Here is a 27,864-nt window from a genome sequence, read left to right as displayed (position 1 = left end):
CGATCCATCTAAAATGACATAATTGACGCCAACACTGTGCACAGTGAGGAAGGGTGTTATAGTTACCTCAAATAACTGATTTGTAAATGTCAGTGTTTTTCAGTTTTCATTTGTAGGTTTAAACTGACATTTTCACCTTATTATAAAATCTCTTTAGCCTTTGTTTGCTTCAGTGAATATATATATATATATATATATATATATATATATATATCCAGCAAATGTAAACTGCCGCAACCTCCAGGCGGCGAAGAAGGAGAGACGGACCACTCGAGTCTCAGGCAAGATGTTTATTTGACCATATCTTCTCAGCAAATGATGCGTTTCGGGCTCAAAAGCCCTTGTTCACATGTATATATATATATATATATATATATATATATATATTACCTACTGGCAGTCGCCAGTAGGTAGTTATAGTTAGACCTATTTTCCATAGGAAATCCGCAACATTCTATTTGGAATAACGTTGGCGTCGATTGATGAATCTTCGCAAAATTTTCCAAACTTTTGGCCAGCTCCGGTCCGCTCCTATCCAGAAAATTTCACGGTGATTCGTCAAGCCGGGGCCGAGAAAAAAGGGGGGTCCCAAAACGCGTTTTACCCATGCATTTTCCCATAAAACCTGTTGACGCAGCTACAGCCTGAAGTGCTGAACGGAATTACATAGAAATTATGATTAGTGCTGTAGAAAGAAAAATTAGGGCACATTTTGACTTCTCAAATCCTCTTCTATTTCATAAAAATATTCTGACATGCAGACTGAAACATGCACTTTGAATACCAGCAGCAGACTTCCCTGGTGAGCAGTAGCTTTACTACAGAGATCTAATGAGCAACTAGAGTGCTAACATTCAGAATTTATGGCAAATGTATGACACATCTGAATGCCTTCTTGATGGAACCAAAGTAAAAAACTGAAAGTATTTCCTACTGAGGAGACTGCAGGAAATTAGGAAACTTCTTAACAAATAAATCTCCCAAGATGGCCACCAGAGCCAAAAGAGCCCAAATGAAGCCCAAATATCACCCAGATGTAGCCCAAGTATAGCCCAATGACAGAATGTCCCAGAGTGTTCTAACGAACAACTAGAGCGCTAACAGTCTTACTTATGACAAAAGTATGGCACACCTGAAGCCATCTTGATTGGAATAAAGCGGTAACACTTAATACATTTAATTTACAAAGGAACAAAATGAGGGGGTTCATTTTGCCATAGAAATTATGATTAGTTCTGCAGAAAGAAAAATTAGGGCACATTTTGAGTGACTTCTCAAATCCTCTTCTATTTCATTAAAAAATTCTGATATGCAGACTGAAACATGCACTTTTAATACCAGCAGCAGACTTCCGTGGTGAGCAGTAGCTTTACTACAGTGATCTAATGAGAAACTAGAGTGCTAACATTCAGAATTTATGGCAAATGTGTGACATATCTGAATACCTTCTTGATGGAATCAAAGTAAAAAACTGAAAGCATTTCCTACTGAGGAGACTGCAGTAAATGAGGAAATGAGGAAACTTCATAACAAATAAATCTCCCAAGATGGCCACCAGAGACAAAAGAGCCCAAATGAAACCCAAATATCACCCAGATGTAGCCCCAGTATAGCCCAATAACAGCATGTCGCAGAGTGTTCTTAAGAACAACTAGAGCGCTTACTGTCTTACTTATGACAAAAGTATGGCACACCTGAAGCCATCTTGATTGGAATAAACTGGTAACACTTAAAACATTTAATTTAAAAAGGAACACAATGAGGGGGTCATTTTGCCACAGAAATTATGATTAGTGCTGAAGAAAGAAAAATTAGGGCACATTTTGAGTGACTTATCAAATCCTCTTCTATTTCATTAAAAAATTCTGATATGCAGACTGAAACATGCACTTTTAATACCAGCAGCAGACTTCCGTGGTGAGCAGTAGCTTTACTACAGTGATCTAATGAGAAACTAGAGTGCTAACATTCAGAATTTATGGCAAATGTGTGACCTTCTTGATGGAATCAAAGTAAAAAACTGAAAGCATTTCCTACTGAGGAGACTGCAGTAAATGAGGAAATGAGGAAACTTCATAACAAATAAATCTCCCAAGATGGCCACCAGAGACAAAAGAGCCCAAATGCAGCACAAATATCACCCAGATGTAGCCCACATGTAGCCCAATGACAGAAGTGTGCAAAACACTTATTTTTTGTGTATTTGTAGTTTTATATAGTGCAGACTTGTCAGGTATTGGAGTGCTTTACATGAGCATTGGTTACATCATACCAGATCAAATTCATTTTGGTTGTAGACATGGGGAGATTAAGTGATTTGACCAGAATCACAGAATGTTGAGCTGAAGCAGAAACTCCGACCTTGTTCCCCAGTTGCAAAGTCTGCAGCTCTGGAAGTAACACCACATCCTGTCCCCTAGGTGCAACATTTAATCAAGTGGTCAACTGGATAAAAAAACATAAAGATTACAAATAATTTAAAAGTTCTTTGTCGCTATTTGAAAACTCAGAAAATATATCCTCATTTTAGTTTTTTAGAGCACTAACCATAATTTTGATGCAAATAAGACCCTCTCATATTTGTAATTTCTAAAGGAAATACTCTAGGTATTACAGTTTTGATTACATCAATATGACGTCAGGCGTTCCACACTTTTGTAATAAATATAGAATGTTAGCAATCTAGTTGTTCATTGGGATACTGTTGAGAGGCAGAGGCCAGGGGCACGGACTCTGAAAATTGAAGGCAGGTAGGAGAGTGCAGATGCAACAATTTGATCACACTGGGCAGGCAGAAAGGGCAGTGGCAGCATAACAGACTATGGGGGGCAGTGGAAAGGGGGGCAGGGGCAACAAACCAACAATACAGGACTGGCAAGAGAGGCTGTGGCAATATAATAGACCATTGTGGGCAGAAGGAAGAGGCAGTGGTAGTACAACCATACATGCCAACAGACCCGTTTCAGCCAGGAAACGTCCAATGTTTTTAAGCTCAAATGGGCTTTATTTGATCTGTGTCCTGTCTACAATATCCTCTTTTTCAATGTAACTCAAAGGGGAAAATCAATACCCCAGTTTTTTATCAAAATCTCCCTCTTACCAAGTTCAAAATGTTCACAAGTATGGTACATTGGATCATGGTAGGCAGGAGGAATTGGGGTAGGGACATGGACTCGGATAACAGAGGACAGGAGGGACATGGAGTGGTGCACCAAACTGACCCTACAGGGCAGGCATCAGGGTGTGCAGTAGCACAATACACCACACAGCGCATGCGGGACAGGAGTGCAGCACAACAATCCATAGAAAGCAATAGGGAGAGGAGAGGACAGGACCATGCACATGGACAACAGAGAACAGAGGAGAAAGAGGCAATGGTAGCTAGCTGACCATAATGGACAGACAGGAGAGAAAGCTGCAGCATAACAGACCATAAAGGGCAGGAGGGACGGATCAGGGGCATTACAATGGAACAGACAAGCCAGGAGGGAGGGAATAGGGGTCTGCACATGGAAACAGAGGGCTGGGGGCAAGGGGGCAGGGCAGGAGCAGCAAGATGACCATGGAGGTCAGGCAGGTTGGGCAATAGAAACAAGACACACCATGGAGAGCAACAATGAGACTATGATGGCATACACACAGACCATGGAGGGAAGGTGGTAGGGGGTCAGGGGCAGCCAGCTGACCACACGGGGAAGGTGGGAGGGGCCATGGCAGCACAGAAGACCATGCATGGCAAGCGGGAGGGTTAGTGGCAGCACAATGGCTATGATGGGCAAGAAGGAGGGTGCAGGGGCATGCACAAAGGACCATGGAGGATAGAAGGGAGGGTCAGGACCTGGGCACAGACAAGAGAGTTCAGGGGAAGGGGCCTCACAACAGACCGCATGGGTCAGGCAGGAGGAGCAGTTGCAGCACAACAGACCAGGGAGGGCAGAAGGGTGTGGCAGTAAAATGGACCATGGAGGACAGGAGGAAGGGGATAGGGGTATGGCATGTGGACAGGCAGGGTGGAGGTGGCAGGGACAGATTACAGTCATCTGACAATGCTAGGCAGGTGGGAGGGGAGTGGCAGCTCAACAGAACACTCAGAGTAGATAGGAGTGGCAGGTCCATGGAACATGGTGGGCAAAAAGGATGAAGCAGGGGCATGCACAAAGACATCGGAGGGCAGGGGGAAGGAGAATAGGGGCAGCAAGCTAAGCACAGAGGCTAATCAGGAGGTCAACGATGGGCCATAGAATTGGGCAATGGAGGGCAGGAGGAGTGGACTGGTACATCATGCTAAATGGAGGGCAGTGGCAGCACATCAGACCATGCATGGCAGGAGGGTGGAGGCTAGTCCATGGATTCAGACAACCGAGGATAGGGAGGAGGTGGATGGGGTAGCAAGCTAACTGTTCCGAGAAGGTGGGTATTAGGAACTTTATTGTTTTTAAAATGTGTGTCTGTGCGAACTTCTTAAAATATGAACAAGTATGCAGCATAATCTCACTTTTATTCAGGAAGAAGAGGACGTTTGTGACTGTGACTCTGGGCTCACTTGGCAGAAACACCCCCTGACCCTCCACCCCTCATCGCAAAATGTAATGCCCGTGAAAAGGGTAGGTGGACGCAGTGTTATATAGAACATAGTCCTGAGAGCACGATTGAAAATGAAAACTAGATATAGCATATGGTATAAACTATGCACCAAAAAGTGTGATACAAGATGAACCGGTGCGTGAAATATAATATGCAATACATTGTGCGCAATGACAGATTCATTGGAGAGCGCGAGATAGCACAGGCACTAGCGCGTGCTATGCGATATGCGCCTTGGAGTGTAATATGCACAGGGCAGTGTTGTGTAACCTAACTAGTCTCTAAAGTTGTAATATAAAATATGTGCTGGGGAGTGTAACGTTGCATATGCACTGTGACGAAGATATGGATCCCAGATTGTAATATGTATGGCATAGCACTGTGCGTTATAACATAGGCATCGAGGAAGGCACGTTAGATGGGGCAATATAACCCGTGCGAAGGCAAGTGTGGCATGACATGTTCACGGGGTGGTGTTACAGTGCATATGGGCTAGAGAGTGTCATAGCATACGCACTAGCTGGTGGAATACAACACAGAGGTGTGTGGCACTCGGCGGGCACTGGTGGGTGTAACCCAGCATTAGGCTCAGCCAAGAGCACGCTGTGACTGTCAAGTGAGGTTTGTCTCCTTTCCAGAGAGTAAAATAAAAAGTATTACACATCCGGCGGTGGATGTGTGTTTTATTAACCGTGAGGGGGATTTCTTGCATAGTTTGGTCGAATTTTTGTCGAATCCTCTTTGAATGGCTTGGTGTGCGTGTATATTAAATGTGGCCGTCAATAGCTACCCATGTTTGTATAAATAAACGACAAGGGTGTCTACTTGGAGATTACCCACCGGCGGGGGCGCCGGGATTAGGCAAGGTAGGGCGTCAGACACGTCAGAGCTTCACTAGCGGTGTAAATACATTCCATGTGGATTCATTCTATGCATAGTCGCCTTTTAATGAATATCACGCAAATCGTCATGGTGATAGGTACATACGGTTTGTCCAGCATGTCCTAGGTGTTTCTATCAATATATATTTTTTTTAAATAATAAAAAACAAAGGCCGGCCCCGGGGGATGGCCTGAGGAGGGGGGCAACGCAGCCCCCTCCTAAAGAATAAAAAAAAAAAAAGGCCATGACCCTGGGAGGGCCAAATACATTTTTTTCAACAAAATAAATTAGGCTGCAGGCCCTGGGGGATGGGGTCCCCAGGGCCAGTAAATTAGAAAAAGAAGGGGGGCCACACAGCCCTCCTTCTTAAAAAAATAAAATAAATAAAAGACCGGCATCGCGCCGGAGGCCACGCCCCCTCCTTGCAGCACTCTGCAAATGCGCCCCCTGGCCAGTTGTAAGTTGGAGAATTAATTCCCCTTCAATACTGAGGGTCCCTGAGGGCCAACTAGCCCAACAGGTATCTCCAGTATGCGCCAGGGAGCTGCGTTGAAGATAGGTGTTCTGAGGCCACGCCCCTTTTTACACCTCTATGCAAGGCAGCTCTGTGGCGCTTACTGGAGGTACCTAGTGGGCTAGTTTGACCCTAGGGACCCTTAGGATTCAAGGGGACTTAATCTCTAAACTAAAAACGGCCACAGGGCGTGTTTACACAGTGGTGAAGGGAGGGGACGGGGCCTGAGTTAACGTGTGCAAACAAGCCCTGTGGCACGTTTTAAGTTGGGGAAATAATTCCCCTTCAATCCTGAGGGACCATGGAGGCCTACTAGCCCACCAGGTGCTTCCAGTAAGCGCCACTGCGCTGCGTTTCAGAGAGGTGGTCTAGGCCGTGGCCCTTTTTACATCTCTCTGCCATGCAGCTCAGTGGCGCTTACTGGAGGTACCTAGTGGTCTAGTTGGACCCTAGGGACCCTCAGGATTCAAGGAGACTTAATCTCCCAACTTAAAACGGCCACAGGACGTGTTTACACAGTGGGGAAGTGAGGGGACGGGGCCTGAGGTGACGTGTGCAAACACGCCCTGTGGCACGTTTTAAGAGGTAGTTTTAATCCCCTGCCCTATTATATACTAGGGGCTTACACAGGAGGTCATGCTGATCACAGGGGGACCCCAACGCATAGTGTTCCCTAGTGTATGTAGGTGTTTTCACTGTATTCTGAGTGTCTTTTAACATAGCACTGGCTCAAGGACTGGTTAGTCAGACTCAGTTACCACCAGTATCCATCTGAAAAAGTTGAGGGTACAGGATGATTTTGCAACAAGGCTTCTTTCTGCTCTTCTCTTTGTTCTTTCTGCACGTTATCCTTCTTCCTGCACTTTTCTTCGTCTTTGAGGACTTCTGTTGTTTCTTTCTGCATTTCTTTTTTTTCTTTATGTGCGTTTTTTTTCTTTCTTCACATGTCCTATCTCTGTAGGCATAGTTAGAAATTAGCATTTAAAAAACCTTTGAGATTCACTGAAAAAACCATAGGTTTCAGGGGCGTTATAGTTAGCTGGACTTTTCACTCGTACAAAACCATTGAAATTCTCCCGTTATAATTAGTTCAGCTAACTATAACTCACGCGCCCGCAATGCACTGCTGATGACATCACATATTACATCACTCATGGCATGGTCAGTGACATCACTCATGACATCACTGATGACATCTCAAATGACATCACTGATGACATCATCCTTGTGATAGAGTGGCAGACCTCCTCTCCCCCTAATATAACCTTTGATACACACATTCAAAAATAGAAACTAAAATTTTCTAAACAATGGACATACCAATATCAGTTACAACAACCTATTCAGTAATTCTAAGATCCACATACACTCATTCACCAACAGTCCTATACAGTCACTCATACATGTACTCACTCATCATATGTACTCATACACCTATACATCCTGTTACACAATGTCACTCATCCATAGAGATACTCACACACATAGTCACTCATGCTAATAAAGAATCAAACATCCATTTACTTGCATATACAGTTATACACACACCACCACACTTACTTCTACAGAAACTTACACATACTTAGTCTTTTAAACAATCACTTATAGAAACACATACTTATTCATACAGGAACTCTTTCAATCTCTCACTCTCACATATACTCACTTATATACACCAATAGTCCACATATACTAGTTTAAAACATATGTAGTTACTCATAAAGACACTATTGAGACAGTCATTCACTCACTAACACACCCATGCACACACTCATCCACCCATACAGTCCTGCACACATGCTGTCTTCAACTCATACAAACAGTGAGTCACTCATTCATGCACCTATGCACTACGTAATACCCCCCACCGAACCATACAGACACTCAGACACTCATACTGATACTCAAAAAACCAACTAATAACCTATATAGACACTCATGTAGCTACTCACTAACCCATGCAGCCACTTATACACAAAGTGAGAGACTGATACAGATATTTACATATTTAAACATTACTCACTAAGCCATGTATTCACTAAGATACACTTAATCAGTCAGTTATACAATCAATTTTTCAAAAACAAATCATCCATTTAGACACTTATATACCCATTTATTCTTCCATCGACCTTGAGAAATACATATATAAAACATATGTAATTTTCAGAAAAACACACATTCACTGGATGATGTAATCAGTGATGTCATCAGTGATGTCATTTGAGATGTCATCAGGGATGTCATGAGTGATGTCACTGACCATGTAATGAGTGATGTAATATGTGACGTGATCAGCAGTGCATTGCGGGCGCGCGAGTTATAGTTAGCTGAACTAACTATAACGGGGGAATTTCAATGGTTTTGTACGAGTGAAAAGTCCAGCTAACTATAACGCCCCTGAAACCTATGGTTTTTTAAGTGAATATAATCGTGATCAAGGTGGCTGTGTCCACCGAAACGCATTGTCCAGTGTTTATTACTGCCTAATTAAACATCTTTCCCAGATGCCGTGTTGCCGGTGCCTGCTTTGAACTGTGATGACAGTGGGTTTTATTTGGGGATATATATATATATATATATATATACATACATACATATGTATAGATATATAGATATATAGTTAATATATACATACATATTGATGTCTATATCAAAGCAGCCTTTGATCCGAAAACTTGTGTTGCCTCCGTTCGATACATTTTTATTCTTCTTTTTATTGTTCTACATGATTTCTTATTTGATTACACAAATACCTGCTTTGGAAATATGTGAAGAAATGGACTGTAAATAAGGCAGATGCACACGAACAAAAATACTGAAAACTAATCATTATCTAGCCAAGAGATGCATAGCTATTACTTGAGGCATACCTTGTTACTGTATTAGTCCATATATCATTATGCCTTCTTTTCATAACAACTTCCTGAGAAAATCACAGAGTTCAAATAAAGAAGTAGAATGTTCTTCTAGCTCACAGAAGGGGGCTGCACTGGAGGAGATGCAGATGATAAGACCACTTTCAAATCATTCCCTTTCCTGTGCAGAAGGCCGAATGTGTACATGAAAGATTCTTACCTTGTGTACTACAAGTTCCTGAAATAAATGAGTCCCTAAAAACAGTTATTTTATTTATATTTTGGAAGTATTCCAAGTGTTATGTAGTCCATGGCAGTTCTGTATTTTAAAAAAGTACCCCCAATTTTCTGCCTGATTTACAACATTGCTTATTTTGAAATGTTTTAATTAATTATGTTTGCAGTGGCTGCTGGCAGGTCATGAAAGTGGTGGTACAGAGGGGCATACAAAACAATTAAAATAAAAGGCACTTACCTTTTCTTGGAGCGCAAGGTCCTCCTCGATCTTTCTCTCCTCGAGGTAGGAAGGCTCCCAATTTTCAAGCTAATCCTGGCGCTGCACTCACGCAGCATGAGAGCAGGGCTAGGATTAGTGGGAGTGGCCTTTATCAGCACTCACAAGCGTACTGGAGGACTTTGTTTTCTATAACCCAGCTGTCTTAAAACAGCTGGGTTAGAGAGGTTTAAAATGCGTATGCCTGGCTAGCCGTCGCTAAATAGGTGGCCAAATAGACATGTGCATTTTAAACTTGAGAGCACAAAGCTCCCCGCTGCCACTCTGCAGCAATGGCCCAGCCCCGTCCTGACGCTCAGTTCGGGACAGGTCGGTGGCTGAAAAATAAAATGGTAATAAATAAACCTTATTAGCATTTTACTTTTCAGCTCAGCTCTGGCCAGGGGCTTTGTTTGTGGGGCAATGCTTCTCCGTTCAAACTGAGGAGCTGCCCCTGTATATTTATATGTGGTCATTTATAAGGTATGCTGTGAAAAATTTCTAAAGAAAGTAAATATATTTTATTATGTGTTTTAATACAGGTTATGTATTTAACGCACAATGCAATACATTTTGAAGCCAGCGTACACTCATGCAGGAATATGAAACAACTTACAAAAATAAGTGGAACAAAGTACAAAGCCCAAATAGCCTCTTCTTTGAAGTGTTGGCTACATATAGGAACACATACCTACTCACTTTAAAGGCTAGCCATTCATGTTATGAGCTCAATCTGTAAATAGCTTCCTGCAACTAAAAATCTACAGCACATTTTTAAATGGAAGATTAAAAACGCTTCTATACCCACCAAAGGTGGGTATAGAAGGTTTTAAGCGAGAAAGAGGATGGATAGTCTGATGAAACATGGACAGGAGATGATGGTCTTGGAGCAGAATCTCTTGCATTACCATTTGTAGACCTCTAACAATATATTATACCATAAATGGCTAAAGATGTACATCTTCCCTCAAATATCTTTAACCAGCTGGTTTCATTTCTGAATTAACACCACAGGGCCCATTTACTTCAGCCTGCTTTATAGGAAGGGCTTTTAAGAGGACACCGCCTGTTCAGCAACATGGCACCCATATTGTCATCAATACAGAATGGTATCACACGAGTTGTTTATAAGAGATCTGTGGTGGAGCTAAGGTAGACCACTGGGGAATCAACGGACAGACTGCTCCTGCTGTTAAAAGGGCATGTTTCACGCAGCCTGCTAGACATTTCTCACACAAATGAGGTAGCTTTTTGAGAATTTAAAGAAAATGTCTCATCATTGTAGCTTTCCAGAGTGATAACCATAATTTCTATGACAAAATGAAACCCATCATTGTGGTCACCTCTAAAGGAAAAGAATTCAGTTGTAGAGCTCCAGTTCCAGCGGCGTGGTGCTCATTTGTGCCACATTTTGTCGTGATGATGGATTGGGGTGCAGATTGAGCGATTGCCTGTGGATGGAATAATTCAAGCACACCATCCATCACCTTGTTGTGGTTGCACATTTCTGTCATGGGTACAGAATCTCCGTGCTCCGGCTGCTCATGGACCTCTGTGTTGAATATGTGGTGAACACTGAGGAATCAATTGAAAGGCTTCTGCTCATGGGGGGGAAGTGGTGTCCTCATGAACGAATCTTTTTTGTGGTCGTTAAGGTTCCACTTTGTAAGATCGTAAGCTTGCTGACTGCAAAAGGGCATTTTTATTTCACCAAACACAATCTGCGATTCTGTAAGGTGTTATTGAAACTTAATGAATTGCTACTTGGTTTTGGGAAATAAATACATACAGTATTTTTATCTGGAAGGTCGTCCCTTTCAGATGCAAAATCTTTAAGGTATGTATTAATGTTTTGTGACTGAAATCTGGTCACAAAACATTAATATTTTACCACATCCTCAAAGGAGGTGGTAAATCATTCGCAATGGGAAGGGTCCCCATGGGACATCTATTTTGTTAATAGCATGTATGTGTTCGAGTACTCATTTTTGTAGTTGCCATGTTATGCTTCCTATGTATTTTTTCATGCATGGACATTGAAGTACAGATACTATGCATTTGATGACTCGGAGTGCCTCCTGCTTTTGCATTTGGATATTTACCAGGGGTGGTTCCCCTTAGAGGCACCGCGTAGTGTAGGCTGTCAGTTGCACGCTTTTCAAATCTTTTTGATTTCAGATGGATAGATATAGATAGATACACACATGCATATATACTAATGGTAATGGAGTTAGGTAACTGTAGAATAAAAAGTAAGGATAAACTTTAAATGAGATAATAAATAAAAAATAAAGAATCAAGGTTTGGAGGGTTTACCACCATAAATAATGTAAACAAAATAGCTAAAACATACATAATAATATATAAATATATTGGTGCCATGCCAGTAAAAATGAAAGTATACCAATAACATTTTGAACATGTGCACAATTAAACGTATATTCATTACTACAGTGCAAAGATCAAACTCCACATTATTGCCGGCGTATGTGTAACTGATTTGAGAGAAAACTGCTTAATGCCTCACAGATTCCTTTAAATAATCACTTTAATAAGAAAATAACTGGGACCTTACGCACAATGCTAGTTATTGTGATGGCTACAGTACCATATTTGTTCAGGCTAAAGCCACAATATTCTATCCAGGCTTGGGAACTACTGCCCATTTACAGCTTCTTGGCTTGCTCTGGTGAAGATTTCAAATTCCAAAAATGTTTAAAGTGTGCAGGTAAACCTTTTGATTGCGACAAGTGATAATCCTTGGCAGATCTCACTCCTTAACTAGTTAGCTACACGGGGTGCCTACATTTTGGACCTCCATAACGATAGACTCCAACTTGTTTCTAACCTTAATCCTTCCAACAGTCAGTGTTAGAATGCAGCGGCGGCTGGCAAGGATCGAGGGTGGTGACGCGGGGAGGGGCGGGGCGGCTGGGGAGGAGAAAGAAAAATAATACACTTACCCTTTAACTGCATCTCTCCTCCGTCGTCTCTCCGAGTCACTTCCGGCTGGAATGGAAGAAGGAGGCACAGAGGCGTTCACAATGCTGCAATGCAGCGTTGTGATTGGTCTGAGAGCCATAGTTCGGCGCTCAGACAGGTAATGGGAGTCTATGCATGTTCTCCCCCAGGCTGTTTATTACAGCTGCTGGAGAACATGCAAAGTGTGCATGGCTGTTTGGCCGGCCCAAGACAGCCGGCCAAACCATTATGCGCAGAGTGCGCTTATCACTCTGCCCCCTGCTCTGTGAGCAGAGCAGTCCAGCCCCTCCCTGCAAAATTGCTTCAGCAGGGGAAAAACAATTAGAACATGTTGTTATTATCATTTTATTCTTACTTTTTTACACTGCTGAAAAGCAGTGGGGCGAAATTGCTCCGCCTTAGCGGAGGAGCTGCCACTGTTAGAATGTCAAAAACAGTGGCCCATTGGCATAGATTAATATTTTGTCTTCCTTTCGGTTCATACTAAATATTTTTCTTTTATTTTTTTGATTAGTCCTAATCCCTACATCTTTCTTCCTTGAGCCTCATCCTAATCAATATATTTTGTTCTCTTACAAAAATTGGATTGGGGCATTTAATATATTTCTTATCTGTAATGTTGGTGGTGCGGTTTATGTACCACATGCAGTCTTCCCTTTGGTATGGACTCTCACAGAAAACCACAAAGGGTAAGATGGCTCACAGATTCCTCACAGAAAAGTGTTTCCATAATAGGGGTTGGCTTAATGTGACTTTGTTGGAGATAAGCCAAGGTTTAGATCTAGACAGTGATCATGCAATATTCCTTATTCAGTGCATTTCATGCATGTTTTGAACAAACAACACTCTAATGAAGTTCTACGTTTTCTTCCTATGAAGAATACCTGTAATTTGAACATATAATTAAAGTTTAAGGAAAATTACTTTATTTTTAACCCCTTGCATGCATAGGACGGCCCCCTGCCGTCCAACGTCACAGTGGGTGTGTGCGGAGGACGGCCGGGGGCCGTCCGAACCCCACCCACTCATTATTTCCCCAGCACCGCGGCGGAATTTACGCCGCGGTAAATGGGTTAAATAACTTTACATGCAGCTATTATATTTTTAGATATTACCACTTACACCTAGCTCAGGTTTTTTGGGTAAATCAGTTTTTGAAGTGACTCATAGAAGCTCCTGGCTTTGGAAAGGCATGGTGTGACCCCCTATCAACCACTGTTGGGAGATTGATGCTCAATAAATTGGGTTACTACATATACAGCACATATTATGCTTATGATTGAATTATATTTTTATGTGAAAAACATCTATACTCATAAGTGCACAAATGGAACTTGGATTTTGCATGTTTGAGAAGCACCAAATTACACCTTTAACATCATCCTCAACACACCTTGTAAATCCCCCACTCCCCCACCCATCACACACCGGCCAGCCCCGCCAAGGCACCCCAGCAGCGCACCGGCGGGCGGGCGACGAGCACCCGGCTGCGTCCGGTGAGGACACCCCTGACGGAATGCCCGGGGGGACCCACGGGACTGGGGCTTGCCAACCCCCACGCAGACCCTCAGGCACCGAACGCCACGCACGCCCAGAGAGTCATATACGCCCGGAGAGCCATACACACACACACAAGAGTGGGCCACTGCGGCCCTTGCGACAGTCAGTCTTGAGACCTCTCCCCCCCGCGGAGACAAGAGACCGACACCTCGCCCAGTGAGGACTTAGCGACGAGCAGACCAGGATCGGACCGGGGGAGCCAGGTAGTCTCCCCCCACAGAGAGGCCAGACCTAACGGCCCTAAGCAGCGGGGATACGGCGACACAGCCATGCCAGATTCAAATCGGATCAGAGCGGAGGGATGAACTGTGCCACTGGTGCGTCCTCTACGCCGTCTCCAACCATGGGACGCCTTAAAGCAACAGGAGCTGCCCAAGCTGTCAATCAGCCCCGGCTGACGTCCCCAGCCCCAACAGGTTCCAAGACTGACTCAGACCCAACCAACAACATGTCGGACAAGCTGGACAGAGTCCTGGCCGCCATAGAGCATTCACGAATAACTACGGAGGAACGCTTTGGCACCCTGACCACGGACCTCAGCCTGCTACGGGACGACCATCACAAGCTGGTGGACAAAGTCTCAGAAGGAGAAAAGGTGCTCACCGCACTACTGCCTCAAACCAAAACACACCAAGATTCTATTAAAGACCTACAGGCGTGCGTGGCCACCCTGGAGGGCCGGGCAGATGACCTTGAGGGGCGCTCCAGGAGAAGCAACCTCTGAATACTGAACTTACCTGAGGGGATTGAGGGGAGAGACCTGATCGCATATATGGAACTCTGGCTTCAGACCTTCACACCTCGGGAGGAGCTCACGCCCTACTTCTCCATTAAACGGGTGCACAGGGTGCCGGTGCGCCGCCCCCCTCCAGGCTCACCTACCCGCCCCATGCTTGTAAAGCTACTTCACTTGCGGGCCGCCAGAGAGCATCATCCCAGCATGGTGGAGGATAAACGTGTCATGCTCTTCCCGGACTACTCCAGATCGGTGCAGCTTAAACAGGCGTCATTCCTGGAGGTAAAGCGACTACTTCGCAACCAGAATGTTCAATACTCGCTTTTATTTCCAGCCCGACTCAAGATTATCTACAAAGACATTACACAATTCTTCACCTATCCACAAGAGGCCATTCAATGGATGGAACTGCACCTGCGACATGGCCCGTCATCCGGATATCCTGGAATGCCAAGTCTCATTCCCTGGAAACCTACACGTCGCCGCACCCAGAAACCAAAGGGTCACCCCACCACACAGTCACTTCGCAAATCGCTGGCCTCTCCAGACCTAGAGCAGATTATAATAGACTGCCGGAGGGCGCTTCAAGTGGCAGCGGAGTTGGCCACGACCATCTCCACGTCGGACCATGAAGGCACCCCACATATCTTCACACCGGAAGAAGATCCGAATGATTCCAGTGGCTCTGATGAGACCTCTGACACCTTGCCAACAGTCACGCCGCAGACAACGGACACCCTCATTTGAAACTCCCGCAAGGCACTAACTTTGAGGATTGTAGAACCCACCCATACTTTGTGGCACTGTGCCCTGCTCTGCACCACGCGTTACTCTGCCACCATGTCTGTCCCAGTGCACAACGCCCCACCGGCGCACCATTCACTATACACCGGGGCCCCCCGCTAGAAAGTCTTGGAGGCATGCGCGGCCCCGCAAGGCAGCTCCCCACCGTTCATTTAGTTCTTTGGTTCCAGGTAATACCAGTTTGGATGTGCTGCCCGTTGCCGCAGATCCCCTGTATTGGGTTTCAAATCCCGCAGAGTTCTTGTTTACCCTCCCCCTGCACCATGACCTTCCAACATGACGGGCGGGGGCCCTCACTTCCACAGCAGCTATCAGACTGCAGTTATTCGCTACAGAGGGGTGGCTCTGTAACCTCTAAGTCCCCTTATCCCAAGAGCATGACCCGCCAACCGCCATGACTGAAACGTCAGATCTCACATTTCTCACTCTAAACGTCAGGGGCATACATACAGCTAGGAAACGCTATGCGATTTATGCATATATTAAGCGCCAGCACGCGCAGGTCATTTTATTGCAAGAAACGCACCTTACCTAAGGGGAACTGAGCAGACTCCAGAAGAAATGGCGGGGCACCTTTTGTGCCACGACCTATTCTGCATACGCATGGAGAGCTTTGATCTGGATCCGATCGGGAGTCCCCTTTCTCGAAACTGACCGGAAGGTAGATCCTGAGGGGAGATACGCACTACTAGAGGGGCTATTGGATGGCCACCCCACACTAATAGGCAGCATATATGCACCCAATACAGACCAGGCACCATTCTGGGAGGCCCTGACTCGGAACCTGGCGCAATTCACGCCTTCCCCATGAATCCTAGGTGGGGACTACAACTGCTCCCTAGACCTCACACTAGACCGATCTCACCCCCGCCAAAGACTCCCAGGCCCACGTACACACAGCCCAACTCAGAGCTTGGGCCACACAATGGTCATTAACGGATGCTTGGCGTCATGCACATCCGACAACTAAGCTCTACTCCTTCCACTCTATCCCTCATAACCTGCGAGTCCGCTTGGACCGCTTCATGTACACACGGGTGAATCTCCCCTTGCTTCAACACTCTGGCTACTTTGGCAGGGTAATATCGGACCACGACGCCCATGTTGTAACCCTCGGGTGGCACCCACCCATACCCCTGATCCCCACGTGGCGACTCCCCAGAGACTGCCTCACGGACCCAGTGTTCCAACATGAACAAACAAACACTATCCAACATTATTTTTTAGAAAACACGGGCACCACATAATCCAGAACACTTGAATGGGACGCCTTCAAAGTGGTCTTAAGGGGTGCATGTATTCGGCAAATCACAGGGGCGCGGCAAATACTGGAAAGAGTGGTGCAGACCGCCGAGCAGCAAGTAGCGCGTCTGTTTAAAGCAGCGGACCAGCGAGAGGTCCCCCCTGTTCAAATAGCAGAAGCCAAAACTAAATATGCGGAAGCATGCTCAGACCTGCGGAGATATAACTTTTGCGCATACGCTACTAGAGCCCATCACGAAGGGAACCATGCCGGCACCTTACTGGCCTGGCTCACTAAACAAGACACACAGACACAACCGATCACTAGCATCAGAAACGCCACCGGCGAGATTCTATCCACACAAACAGACATATTATCAGCCTTCCACAACTATTACGCCACGCTATACAGGGAACCGACCCAGGTTAGAGGGGAACATATTCGCATCATGTTAGACACCGACGCCATACAGCGGATAACAGATGAAGAAAGGGAGTCCCTAGACGAACCGCTTACAGCGGCAGATCAAACACGCCATTCACCACCTAGCCAAAAACAAGGTCCCCGGTCATGACGGCTTTCCCATTGAAATGTACACCACTTTCTCCCGACAACTAGCCCCACAGCTCGATGCAGTCTTTCAAGCAGTGCTGGAGAGGGGGTTGCTTCCCCCAGTCCATGAGGGAGTCCATATTGGTAACGTTCCTTAAACCAGACCGAGACCCCATGCTGCGGACCTCGTACCACCCCATCACTCTCCTGACCACGGATTGTAAAGTTCTAGGGAGGATCCTTGCGGACAGAATCACGGAAGTCCTCCCTCGTCTAATACACCCCGACCGGAATGGTTTCGTGCCCGGGAGGAGTACCTCCCAAAACCTACGCCGGCTGTTCCAGATCCAGGATGAGGTGTGGGGCAGGTTCCCACACGCGGCGTGCCTTGTACTGGATCTCGAGAAAGCGTTCAATACGCTCGTATGGCAGTATTTATTTGAGGTTTTACAGCGGGTAGGGCTGGGCCCCCAATTTATAACGTACACTCGACTACTGTACACCGGGCTCACTACGCGGGTTAGAATAGGTAGACACATTTCATCCCCCATCTCGGTCATGCGTGGAATGCGCCAGGGTTGCCCCCTATCCACTGTCATATTCGCTATAGCCATGGAAGATATGGCTACGTGAAGTGGGCGAACTTTGGGGTATACCGTTGGAGGGCCGCACGCATAGCGTGTCCCTGTACGCGGATGACCTCCTCATCTATGTCAGGGACATAACGGCAGACCTCACCACTCTTTGGACCACGCTCCCTGATTTCGAAAAAGCGGCAGAGTTGAATGAGAATTGGGCCAAATCCTCTATTTACCCCCTACATCCGGACGCACCTCACTCGGAGGTTGGAATAGGAGACGCTACGCTAACCTGGACAGGGGACGCCCCAAGATACCTAGGCATTAGACTTTATCACACACCACAAGACCTTCTGGAGGGCAACCACTACCGGACCCTCCGAGGGTTAAAAAGCCAAGTGAACTTCTGGCAAACACTACCCCTGGCCCCCATAGGAAGGGGAGCCCTCTCCTAAATGATCATGGTACACCGGCTCCTCTACTACTTCGCCAACATTCCGGTTATTCCCCCGCGCTCCTTCTTTCAGGAACTAGACTCCTTGCTAACCTCGTTGATATGGGGGACAGGTCGCCGAAGAGTAGCCTCATCAAAACCTTATCAAAGCAACAGCTGCCACGAGACGGAGGAGGGCTGGGAGCTCTGTCCTTCGAGGCCTACAGCCCAGCTGCAATGGCCGTCGCGCTGGACAGCGGGCCGAAACCTATGGGAAGCGGAAACCCGGGCAGGACCCGTATCGGTTTCAGAACTGACATGGATGCTCCTCCCGGGGACCAAACCCAACCCAACATATTCCAAATTAGTCAAAGTGGCCAGATCCTGCGTCCTCCGCATCCACCGCCTGTCTGGGATGAAGCCCCTGTTCTCCCCATTATTGCCGCTAGCAGGCGTCCCCAAGGGACATGGGCACTACACCGCGGGTGAACTGCAAGTGTGGACGGACCACACGCTCACCGAGATAGAAACCCTATTCACTGATGGGCAGCTAATGTCGTTCACGGAATTGACGGAAGAGAGTGGGCTGCCGGCAGGCCAATTCTTACTTCACAGACAGCTGGTGGCTGACTGCAGAAAGACGTGGAATCTTGCAGATGGAGAACCCGTGACACACCCGGTATTATACACACTCCTACACATGGGGACAGGGAGACACCTCGTTACGTGGATATATAAATCCATCATGGAACTTATACGCACACGACTCCGACTTCACTGGGAAGAGGAGTTTCATCGAACGCTCCATGACAAGGAGTGGCTCACCGCCCTAGAACACCACAAAAAAATGTCCCGCAACCAAAGGTTCAAAAACATTCAATTCAACATACTACACCGCGCTTACCTCACGCCAGCGCGGCTTAAGCATTTTTTCCCAGCGACACAATTTGACTGCCCCCGCTGCCACACACCTGATGCCCCATTTATCCACATGTTCTGGACCTGTCCCACACTACAAGCCTTTTGGGCAACAATACATTCCACACTACAGTCGGTCACGGGCCTGGTGGGACTCGATACATGGGAGGCAAGCGCCCTGGGCATTTTTAATCGACACAAACAACGAAGAGTAGAAACCAAATCTGCAGTGCTCGCCCTTCTCCTCGCAAAACGAAGCATAGCTATGCACTGGTGCTCACCAAGCGGTACCCCAATCAACGCATGGTGGGGAGCGGTCAAGAAATGGGGTGCGGCCGAAGAAGACATCATCAGGCAGGAGGAGGCACGCGGCGTGCGACGAAACCCCATATCGATGAAGTGGTCAATGCTCCTCCATGACTTTGTGCACACACAGGCTACCCCCAGGGAGATTCCCCGAGCCACCCAAACAGAGCCAGACCCTAGCACACCCCTACCCTCACAGGCCCCCCTTGAAGTGAGCCACCCCTCTGACCACCCTCAGTAGACTGTCCGACTGGCGCTGACAAGAAGCAGCCGCCTATTAATAGTGGACCTAAGAGGAGCTATGCCCCCATTTCCCCCCCCGCCCCCAACCCCCTGAGTTATATATTCCCAGTTTGGTTACACCCACGGATCGCCCCTTTACATTGTCACACATAGACAACATAGGTCTAACACCTGCTATCGGGGAATGATAGGCTCTTTCCTTTCACCTTATGGACACCCCCATACAGGCTTACCCCTCAACCTGCTATTCACCAGCAGGGCGGCACGCCCGCCATCCACCAGTAGACATGCAGGTACTCATTATGAATCTCTCAATGATGAATGCAACGCCATGATTAACATCACTGCTTGCTGTATAACCTGTATGATACCTGTAAAATCCAACAAAAAGGTTTACCAAAAATACACACCTTGTGAATGGCCCCATAAAGCTGGCAGTGACACCAGTCTGAAGAGAGATGGTGGATAGGATGTCAGATGCTGTGCCTCCTGAAATATCCGGTGTAGCAAATATCTTATTTTGTTTACTTTGAGAAGCTCCTGGTTCCGGTAGGAATAGCGGGCGTGGTGTAACATCAAACCCTTGGTCATCAAAAACCTGTAAAACACACACATACGGCGAGTTGCTTCATTGAAATCAGGCACAGCAAAACCTAATTTTGTTATTCACAATAAAATGGCTCATCTACTTGGCTGTAATTCAGTGGTCACGGCATTACAGTGCATTTCTTTTTAATACAGAACTGGGAAATAGAATTTCTTACGAAAGAAAGTGCAGGTGAAAACTGGTCATTAGGTGCAAAGGTAAACGGTAGTATTTAGAGATATTTACATGCGTACGGTCTTGCATTCTTTTCCCCCCACAATTATGAATAATTATATTAAGAAGGACTTCTGTCAAATAAGGCATGAGCTCTACTTTATGTGATTTCTACCCTTCACAGTCAGATTTCAGTATCTTATATTAAAATCTCAACAATGCTGATAATGAAACTTCACTCCCTAAACTCCTTAATTCGGACACGTGCGTTTTTTCGGGGGAAAGAGTGGTCACAGACAACAGCAGGACAACTGATTTTATCATTATGTACTTCCCAGTATTACAACACTCTGGATAAAGCATGCAAGGGTGGATTTAGGATTTTGCAGGGCTGACAAGTTGGCTGTAGTTGTATCATCCGAAATGAGTCCAGTGTGCAGCGCTCGTTGCAGCATTGAAGAGAATGCAGTGCTTAATTTGAGCCGGTGGTTGCAGGGGGGGCCAACCGGCCCTCATTTTTGGAAGCATTTACCTTTTGCCCCATCAGACTTTGACCCAAAGCAAGAGGGAGCAAACACAAAAGCGGGAAAAAAGGAGGCGAAAGACCGAAAAACAGTGTCAAAGGGAGAATGCAGGGATGCAAAAGAGCCTACTAAAGTGAGATAAAGGGGCAGGTGTGGCTGGTGGTGGAAGCCAAAGGGATGAGATGTAATAAAAAACTACAGGGCCTTGGTATTCGGCACTCTGATCTTTGATGCCACTGGATGCTGGCTTCCGAGAAAACGTTTGGCACCGCCACTTGTTATTTCACAAATTAAGTACTGAAGAAAAGACTATCAGCAGAGGGTAGTCACTGCTGAAAATGTTCTGCTATATATGGGGGATGCAATCAACACTTTAGAGTCAGTGATAAAACACCTTAATTGGTGTAGTTGATTAAAAAAATTGTAACTGAATGTTGCCATGTTTTTTGTACTATAATTCCATGCACGAAGAAGATAGGAGAAGTAGAGATTTTTTAAGTCCACCTCCTCTACCAGTGGGACGAAGAAATGAAATATTTCAGCTGGCAAAACTTGAGCGATAATCAATACTTTTCAAATATAAGTGAGTTCCCAGGTAATTGCCATTAAATTCTTGACAACACAGACACAAGCGTAAATTTGGTTCTTAAGAATGTACCCTATTAAAAATGTATGTTCTACCTAGGCATCCATTCCTCTTTGTAAATGTTTTGGCCAGTAATTAGCCTTGATGGATTTTTCTGCATGTGCCAATATTTAAATTAAGAAGTTATTATAGACTTAGAGCCCACCATAGAAGGCTCTACGAGCCATTAACCCCTTCGATGCGCATGACGGAGTGGTTCCGTCATGCGCATCGGTTGCGCTGTGCGGAGGACGGAACCGCTCCGTCATGGCCCCGCCCGCGCACGAACCCTTAAGCACAGCGCGGTAATCCGCGCCGTGCTGAAGGGGTTAAAAGCCCACTCCAGCGTTAAAGGCCCAAGCCGAAGATGAGGGCCTTTAAAAAGGGAGTGGGCCTTTAATCGCCAGTAGATTCTGTTACAGAAGGCTCTAAGGCTATTAGAACATTCCGCCCTTAGAGGGCAGAATGATCAAATTTATAAAACAAAAGCCTCACGCTGCCCGAGGGGGGTTGAAATCCATGAGGCTTTTGTTAAACATCGGAGTGTTGATTCTCCGGCTTCTACCGGCCATTAGGAGCCCGGAGCACTCTATTGTTTTCAATAGAACGCTCAATATTCCAATGTTCTAATAAAGGTTATTAGACTGTAGGTTAGCAATGCTTTTCTCAAAGTATTCCGAAACAGAGGAGGCTTTGTCCAGAACAGACTATGGCTCAGAACAAAATTGATTTTGGTTAATAGTTTATTCCAGGCTCATGTATGGCAGGTAATGACTGACCAACCATAGTTGATAATATTCTGTGATTTTTAGACAGGGCCTGCACTAGGGTGGTGCGATCGGTGCCACCGCACCGGGTGCTGACTTGGGGTAGGGCGTCATTTTTACAAGTAATATCATTTTAAAAACACCAACCTGCTGCTGCATTCTTTGACTCCGATTTGGGAAAAAGGGGGTGGTGATGGACAGAGTTTCTGAATGATGCAGAATACTCTTACCAAGTCAAGAGATCATGGTTTTAATCCATCACCGTTTTTTAGCTCACTGCACCATCCCAGCTCAGAACCAGGCTACATGCAAATTAGTCTGTATCTGTCCCAGTGAATGATGGGAACAGGGCAAACCAAACTACATTCTTTGACTCCAGCAATTTTTGTAGGCATCAATTAAAACGTCAATATAACTCCGGTGATTTATCATGTTCCTGGAAAGAGACCGCAGGTTTGTCCAGTGGAAGTTTTGACTCATCCAAAGGTAGCGCAGAGGGTTAAAATGGCTGCTGCTAAGAACGTGTACCACGCAGATTACAAAGTGGATGTAATGTAAATAGGTCAGTGGGTTACTGCTTCTGTAGGACAGCTCCTTTTGTTACTTGTTGTTCGTAAGTCAAAATCGTAATATAGAACATTGAGCTATTAACTATCATCAAAGAGCTGTGTGTAAACTGCAAGGTATATGTTAGAGCTATATGTTTTTTGCCCAGTCTTTCATTATCCTAATCTTGCCAAAAGGTTTCATTTGGGTGGAAAACAATTCTTGTTATTAAAGAGAACCCCTAACAATGGTGTTACATTTTAAATTCTGAGTTTGTGCCTTTCCAGAATAAGGATTCAAATTATATCGCCTACCAGTATTGATGACATTACTCCTACACTACACATTGTAGACCTGTCTAATGTAACATTTCCTATACACTGATTTACACACCTATGATTGCCTCTGTGCAATGAGTGTGTGATGTAAAGTACTCTGACACCTTACACTGGTATGAGTGGTGCTATAAAACTAAATGAATCCCAGAGGCAGTGGCTCTGAAGACTTGAGGGGCCCAGTTAAGGGACAGTGGTAAGGGAATCTGTGGCAGAGGTGGTCATTGGGGGAGGGGGGCGCCAACAGATATTGTCGCACAAAGTGCCGCCAGCGCTAAAGCCGGCCCTGTTTTTAGATGAATTAGTAAGCATTCATGGCTTCTCTCCCAGTTTGAGGTTTTTTTAGGCATGGGCGTGTAATTTCCTGTCATGTCTTGATGTTACCCAATTTACTGAGCAATTGGTTTTCGAAAAGTTATAGCTTGAGGCAGTGTAGCTCACATGCCAAGGGTGACATGCCACTTCAAATGATAAGAACGGTTTCAAACAGAAGATGCAGTTGTTACAGAGTTTGAATAAGAAGAGCCTTTGATAACACCCAGATGATCACAACCTGAAGAACCTGCAAATATATATTTCAGTCAACTCCAAAGTCAACGTCTTGTGATGGAGAACATGCTAAATTAACAATGCTCGCCCTTCCCATTTCCCTTTGCAGTCTCAGTCACGTTGCATGCCAGGGAAGATCAAGAGACAGTAAAAATATGATTCTATGGATTTCTAATTCTGTGTATACTGTAAGGACACAGGATACCGGATTGATTTCTTTCTTGCTCTGCTTTTAGAAAAAGAGGGAGCTTGCTTTCATATGACTTTTGTGCATTTTGGCAGACATGATCCTGTCAACCATGCCCACCCATAGTTGTTAGAGATGCTACCAAATGCTGTCTCCAAGCGACCCCTTACGGCAGGCAAATGTTCACGGCATCTCCTGAGTTCTAGCATATTTTAGCCAGTTCCTAAGTGAGATTCTCAGTACTGTGAGGATAAGACCACTTTACGTCTCAACCCCCTCCTCCGAGTTTGTCATTATGTTGTGGTTACTAGGCCCCTTAATCACGGGAAGCACACATCTACCAACTTTTCTCAGGTTCCTATGGCCTGCTGTATCCCAAATTGCTCAGTCAGAATGTATCTGGTAGTTGAAGTGGAAATTAAGAGCCATTACTCCTGTGTCACAGCGCCCATCATCTCCCATGTCTAGAAGGGAGAGAAAGAGCCTTGGGATATCATCATTAGCAAAGAGAAATACAAAGCCATGTTTTGTTGCGGCAATAAAATAATTTCTGAGATTTGACATTCTGAGCTCCTAGAGTGGCAGCTTAGACGCAAGAACGACATGAGTCTGAAAATCTAGGAGTAAACTGTTTGGGGGATGTAGAGTATTGTTGAGTGGCAAGGCAGCCACAGCATCAAACCCCATCATGGTGCAGCATCTTTAGTTTTACTGGTCTCTTTTCAAAACCAGTTGTAGTAAAGAATAATGTGAAAGCCTTATGGCCTTTGCGCATAGCTGAGGATTTAGCCGTGCAGACAGTGCAGGAGACACACATGCCTTGTTTCTTTGAAATGCTTACTAAAGCATGGGAACATCCTTTCATACTTCCAATTTCCCCAAAACTGAACAACCATTGTTTTTGATTTATGGTGCCAACTTGTGCAAACACAGACATGCACAAATGTTGTGCTATAACATTAAAGCAAGACCCACTGGCTCTTCTTCATAGAGCAAATGCTTGAGAACTGACAGCCAAAGCATGAGAGCATGAAATTGCCTACTTTCTAAATCCTACAATGATAGTATGATTAAACCAACGTGTCTCTAAGGAAATTGCGAGTAATGGATTACTCAATTCTTCCGGATCTGTATACATTTTACTTACTACATCATCTCATCCTATAGACAGCGACCAATGGAACAGAGTGGTCTGACAAATTTGGTGATGTCAAGGGGTGTAAACTTGGAACCAATTAAAATTGCTCATATTTTATTAATGGGCGGCACCTTTTTACCCATTTTGCGGTATAGACGATTGGGACTTCCAGAAACAACCCATCCGGTGACAAAATACTGTGACTGCTGCCGACTGGTATGCTAGTGTAGTGGAACCTTTTCAGCTGAAAGGATCCACATCATAGCAGCTGCAGCACTGACGCTGCAGTGTTGGACAGAGGCAGATATTCAGTCTTTATGAACTGGTGATTTGGAACTTACTGATCTCACAGAGTTTGCAAAATGCCTCATTAAATTGATTTGCAAATCCCCAGCACTCGTCCACACAATAACTTTTCAAATAAGAAATCAGAGTACAACAATAAGTACAAAGTATCTGGAATGCAGGTAATGTTTCTTGTTCTTTATTTTCTGTGTGTCTCCAGGCTGAAAGATCTCTTAAGACAGTAGCAGCTGACACGTGTTTCGTCGCAAAGGGGTTATATCCCGCGACTTTTTCAACGCTGCAATGTACCATAGGCATTTTATTGAGGCAAATTAATGCATTATCCTTTGCCTTGCAGAGACTAAGTTTATACTTGACACTCAAAGTGTGATTTTCAGAATTATGCTGTGTAAAATAAAGAGGCGTCAGGCACTATGTTTGCTTATTCAGGAAAGCCATTCACTCTCAGTTTTGCTGCTTCTCATGATCTCATCCCTACACCTGCAACTTAAAGAATCTAAAACTCAACCATGTGACAGTTGTATGACATAACGGCCCATGCGTTTACCACCCACCCTTTACCCCACAATGCCTTCACCACACTTGCATTTACCATGAATATACCCTATATATATATATTTTATCTACTGGCGGTCGCCAGTAGATAGTTATAGTTGATTGATTCTTCACTCCTGAGGCGGAAAGCCGGGAGCATACATCGTAAATTGCCGCATTTTTAAAATTTTAATAGTTGAGTGTTATTTTACTACTGTGTCTAGAATCATTTCGCCTACCTGGCAAAAGCATTTTTTACTCGCTCTGGGAGCCTGCTGAGTGCAAGCAGCGCCTCCCAAACGCCGACATACGCCCCCTGATCGCCGCCATTGACGGCGTGCAGCGAGGCCACGCCCCCTCTCTGGCCACGCCCCCCCGCCTCTCCCTCACTATAAAATGTACTACTGGAGGAAGCGCAGCGGACGAGCGCAGCGGACGAGCGCAGCGGGAGCGCCGTTTGCACGCCGAAGGCGCGCTTAAGGCAAGCACGTCTGCGCTCGTCCGCGACGAGGACGCGACTAGCGCAGACATCTCTGCACAAATTTGCTCGCAGCCCCCACGCTATACGCGGGAAACCCTGATTAACCTGCGAGAATTCGCTCACGAAGGTAAGCTCATCTTTGATGACACCGCCTTTCCACTGCTTGACTTCACTCATAAGGGTCTGCTCCTGGGAGGCCTTCTGAATGTCAGATCACTGCCAAAGCATGCTAACGAAATTCATCTCCTCATAGAATCCCACCACCTGCGACATTGAATTAGCATGGGCTTGCCCTCAAGACTTCAAAATTTTGTACCTTCCCAGACCCAAAGGCCGTGGTGGCGGTGTAGGCATGATATATAGAGCCTCCTGGCACATTAATACCATAGACATGGACTCAGTTGCCGGGACTGAGCTCTTCGGCCTTTCCATAAACTGCCACTCCGGAGGCATCTTCACGGCAATTATTTGCTACCGACCTCCAGGGTCTTTCACCTTCCAACAACAGCAAGCGCTACTGACCACCTTCACGAACATGGCAACCTCCCATAATAAATTAATCATTCTAGGGGACTTCAACCTCTGGCCAAACGGGAGCCTAGACACCGGTCTAGAAAACCTCCTGCTCTCCTGCGAAAGCGTGGGACTCTACCAACTGGTTAAGCATCCTACCCACTCAGCAGGCCACCGACTTGACCTCATCTTTTCCAGTCATGGTTTAACACATTTGAACGACATTCTGCCCATGAGCTGGACAGATCATGCTCTTATCAAATTCTACATTACCACCACAAAAACTAGAAAGCTGAATAATAGCGCACCATCAGAATTTAATTATAGGGACTGGAAAGCTCTGGAAAAACTGAGTTCCACCACCGCCGTCTTCAACGTAGAAGATAGCTTCTCCCCAATCAACCCGGTTGAAGACAACTACAGAGCCTTTTGCACGAGGATAGTATCCACCACGGACTCTATTGCTCCACTAAAAAGATGCAAACCTAAAAGCAGAGCACCAGCCCCATGGTATAACGACTCCCTGAGAACCCTCAAATCAGCCTGTAAACAGGCCGAGAGGAAGTGGAGACAAGGCTACTGCGAATCAAACAAAATTAGCTGGAAAAACAAGCTCCTTGAATACAAATCAGCCATCGCAGAGAGCAAATCCACCTATTACTGCTCCACTATAGTCAACGCAGCAAATAGCTCCAAAAGCATCTTCCAGATCCTTGATAACCTTATCCACCCCGACTGTACCAAGAAAACTATCCCCCCTACTCAGACCCTCTGCGATAATCTCGCACAGTTCTTCACGAAAAAAATTGAGACAATCATTCAGAATCTTGCAATTCCCCCTTTTCAAGATAATCTAAACTCCCCCGGAGCCGCTATTACCAACCTTGAGCCGCCGAGCCCAGGACACCTACCA

General features: G+C 45.6%; 1 protein-coding gene across 1 annotated transcript in view; it reads right to left on the bottom strand.

Moving 5' to 3' along the window:
* The window catches only part of DNAI4 (dynein axonemal intermediate chain 4), a 365,428-nt gene that overhangs the window by 247,228 nt on the left and 90,336 nt on the right, over positions 1–27,864 (bottom strand). Inside the window, exon 3 of the mRNA XM_085600143.1 lies at positions 20,097–20,284. Coding sequence (XP_085456269.1) covers positions 20,097–20,284 — 188 coding nt within the window. The remainder of the gene's footprint in view (positions 1–20,096; positions 20,285–27,864) is intronic.

Source organism: Triturus cristatus, chromosome 4_2 (assembly GCF_964204655.1).
Source record: "Triturus cristatus chromosome 4_2, aTriCri1.1, whole genome shotgun sequence".
NCBI lineage: Eukaryota > Metazoa > Chordata > Amphibia > Caudata > Salamandridae > Triturus > Triturus cristatus.
Note: the sequence above shows the minus strand (reverse complement) of the source record. Positions and strands in the feature narration are given on the sequence as shown.